The 1,706-nt window shown below is 47.3% G+C and overlaps 1 protein-coding gene across 1 annotated transcript; it reads right to left on the bottom strand.

The window, feature by feature from the left end:
* Positions 1-263: 263 nt before the first annotated feature.
* LOC122944693 (SH3 domain-containing protein C23A1.17-like) lies at positions 264-1,706 on the bottom strand. Its single transcript, XM_044303239.1, has 2 exons — positions 1,700-1,706; positions 264-1,609 (listed from the first exon to the last, which is right to left on the bottom strand). Exons 1-2 carry the CDS (start codon positions 1,704-1,706, stop codon positions 264-266), a joined length of 1,353 nt encoding a protein of 450 aa, XP_044159174.1.

The raw sequence follows: 1,706 nt of genomic DNA, 5'->3' as shown, positions 1-1,706 counted from the left end.
CAATAATGATCCCAGTGGCTGCACCTTGGTTTGCCTCAGACTAGGGGAAACAATTGTACTGGAGTGGGAAGGAATGGCAGGTCCCTCTACCAACCGACCCATCATTCCATAAAGTCCAGTCCCATAATACACTTTAATGAAAAGTTTCTCAGCAAACTACACTTTTCTGAAACCACCCAGCACTCCAGGATTATTTTAACCTCACCCCTCTGAGCAATTTGGGTGAGATATACAGCCCCTCTAGTACTTTACCACACACAGTGTTACACCTTGTATACATCATGAGAGGACTTTAGTACAGCATGAGGTGTATGTACTGGTGAAGCAGACTGTGTTACATCTACTGGTGGAGCAGACTGTGTTATATCTACTGGTGGAGCAGACTGTGTTACATCTACTGGTGGAGCAGATTGTGTTACATCTACTGGTGGAGCAGATTGTGTTACATCTACTGGTGGAGCAGACTGTGTTACATCTACTGGTGGAGCAGACTGTGTTATATCTACTGGTGAAGCAGACTGTGTTATATCTACTGGTGGAGCAGACTGTGTTACATCTACTGGTGGAGCAGACTGTGTTACATCTACTGGTGGAGCAGACTGTGTTACATCTACTGGTGGAGCAGATTGTGTTACATCTACTGGTGGAGCAGACTGTGTTACATCTACTGGTGGAGGAGACTGTGTTATAACTACTGGTGGAGCAGACTGTGTTACATCTACTGGTGGAGCAGACTGTGTTACATCTACTGGTGGAGCAGACTGTGTTACATCTACTGGTGGAGCAGACTGTGTTATATCTACTGGTGGAGCAGACTGTGTTGCATCTACTGGTGGAGCAGACTGTGTTATATCTACTGGTGGAGCAGACTGTGTTACATCTACTGGTGGAGCAGACTGTGTTACATCTACTGGTGGAGCAGATTGTGTTACATCTACTGGTGGAGCAGACTGTGTTGCATCTACTGGTGGAGCAGACTGTGTTGCATCTACTGGTGGAGCAGACTGTGTTACATCTACTGGTGGAGCAGACTGTGTTACATCTACTGGTGGAGCAGACTGTGTTACATCTACTGGTGGAGCAGACTGTGTTATATCTACTGGTGGAGCAGACTGTGTTACATCTACTGGTGGAGCAGACTGTGTTACATCTACTGGTGGAGCAGATTGTGTTACATCTACTGGTGGAGCAGACTGTGTTGCATCTACTGGTGGAGCAGACTGTGTTATATCTACTGGTGGAGCAGACTGTGTTACATCTACTGGTGGAGCAGATTGTGTTACATCTACTGGTGGAGCAGACTGTGTTGCATCTACTGGTGGAGCAGACTGTGTTGCATCTACTGGTGGAGCAGACTGTGTTATATCTACTGGTGGAGCAGACTGTGTTACATCTACTGGTGGAGCAGACTGTGTTACATCTACTGGTGGAGGAGACTGTGTTACATCTACTGGTGGAGGAGACTGTGTTACATCTACTGGTGGAGCAGACTGTGTTACATCTACTGGTGGAGGAGACTGTGTTACATCTACTGGTGGAGCAGACTGTGTTACATCTACTGGTGGAGCAGACTGTGTTACATCTACTGGTGGAGCAGACTGTGTTACATCTACTGGTGGAGCAGACTGTGGTCAAATGTCACCACAGACCGGTTCCAGATGGCGTAGTGCGGTCCATGTGACCGGCTCGTCTGACTCACGGATCAT

Source organism: Bufo gargarizans, chromosome 8 (genome assembly GCF_014858855.1).
Source record: "Bufo gargarizans isolate SCDJY-AF-19 chromosome 8, ASM1485885v1, whole genome shotgun sequence".
NCBI lineage: Eukaryota > Metazoa > Chordata > Amphibia > Anura > Bufonidae > Bufo > Bufo gargarizans.
This window is presented reverse-complemented; position numbering and strand designations above follow the sequence as displayed.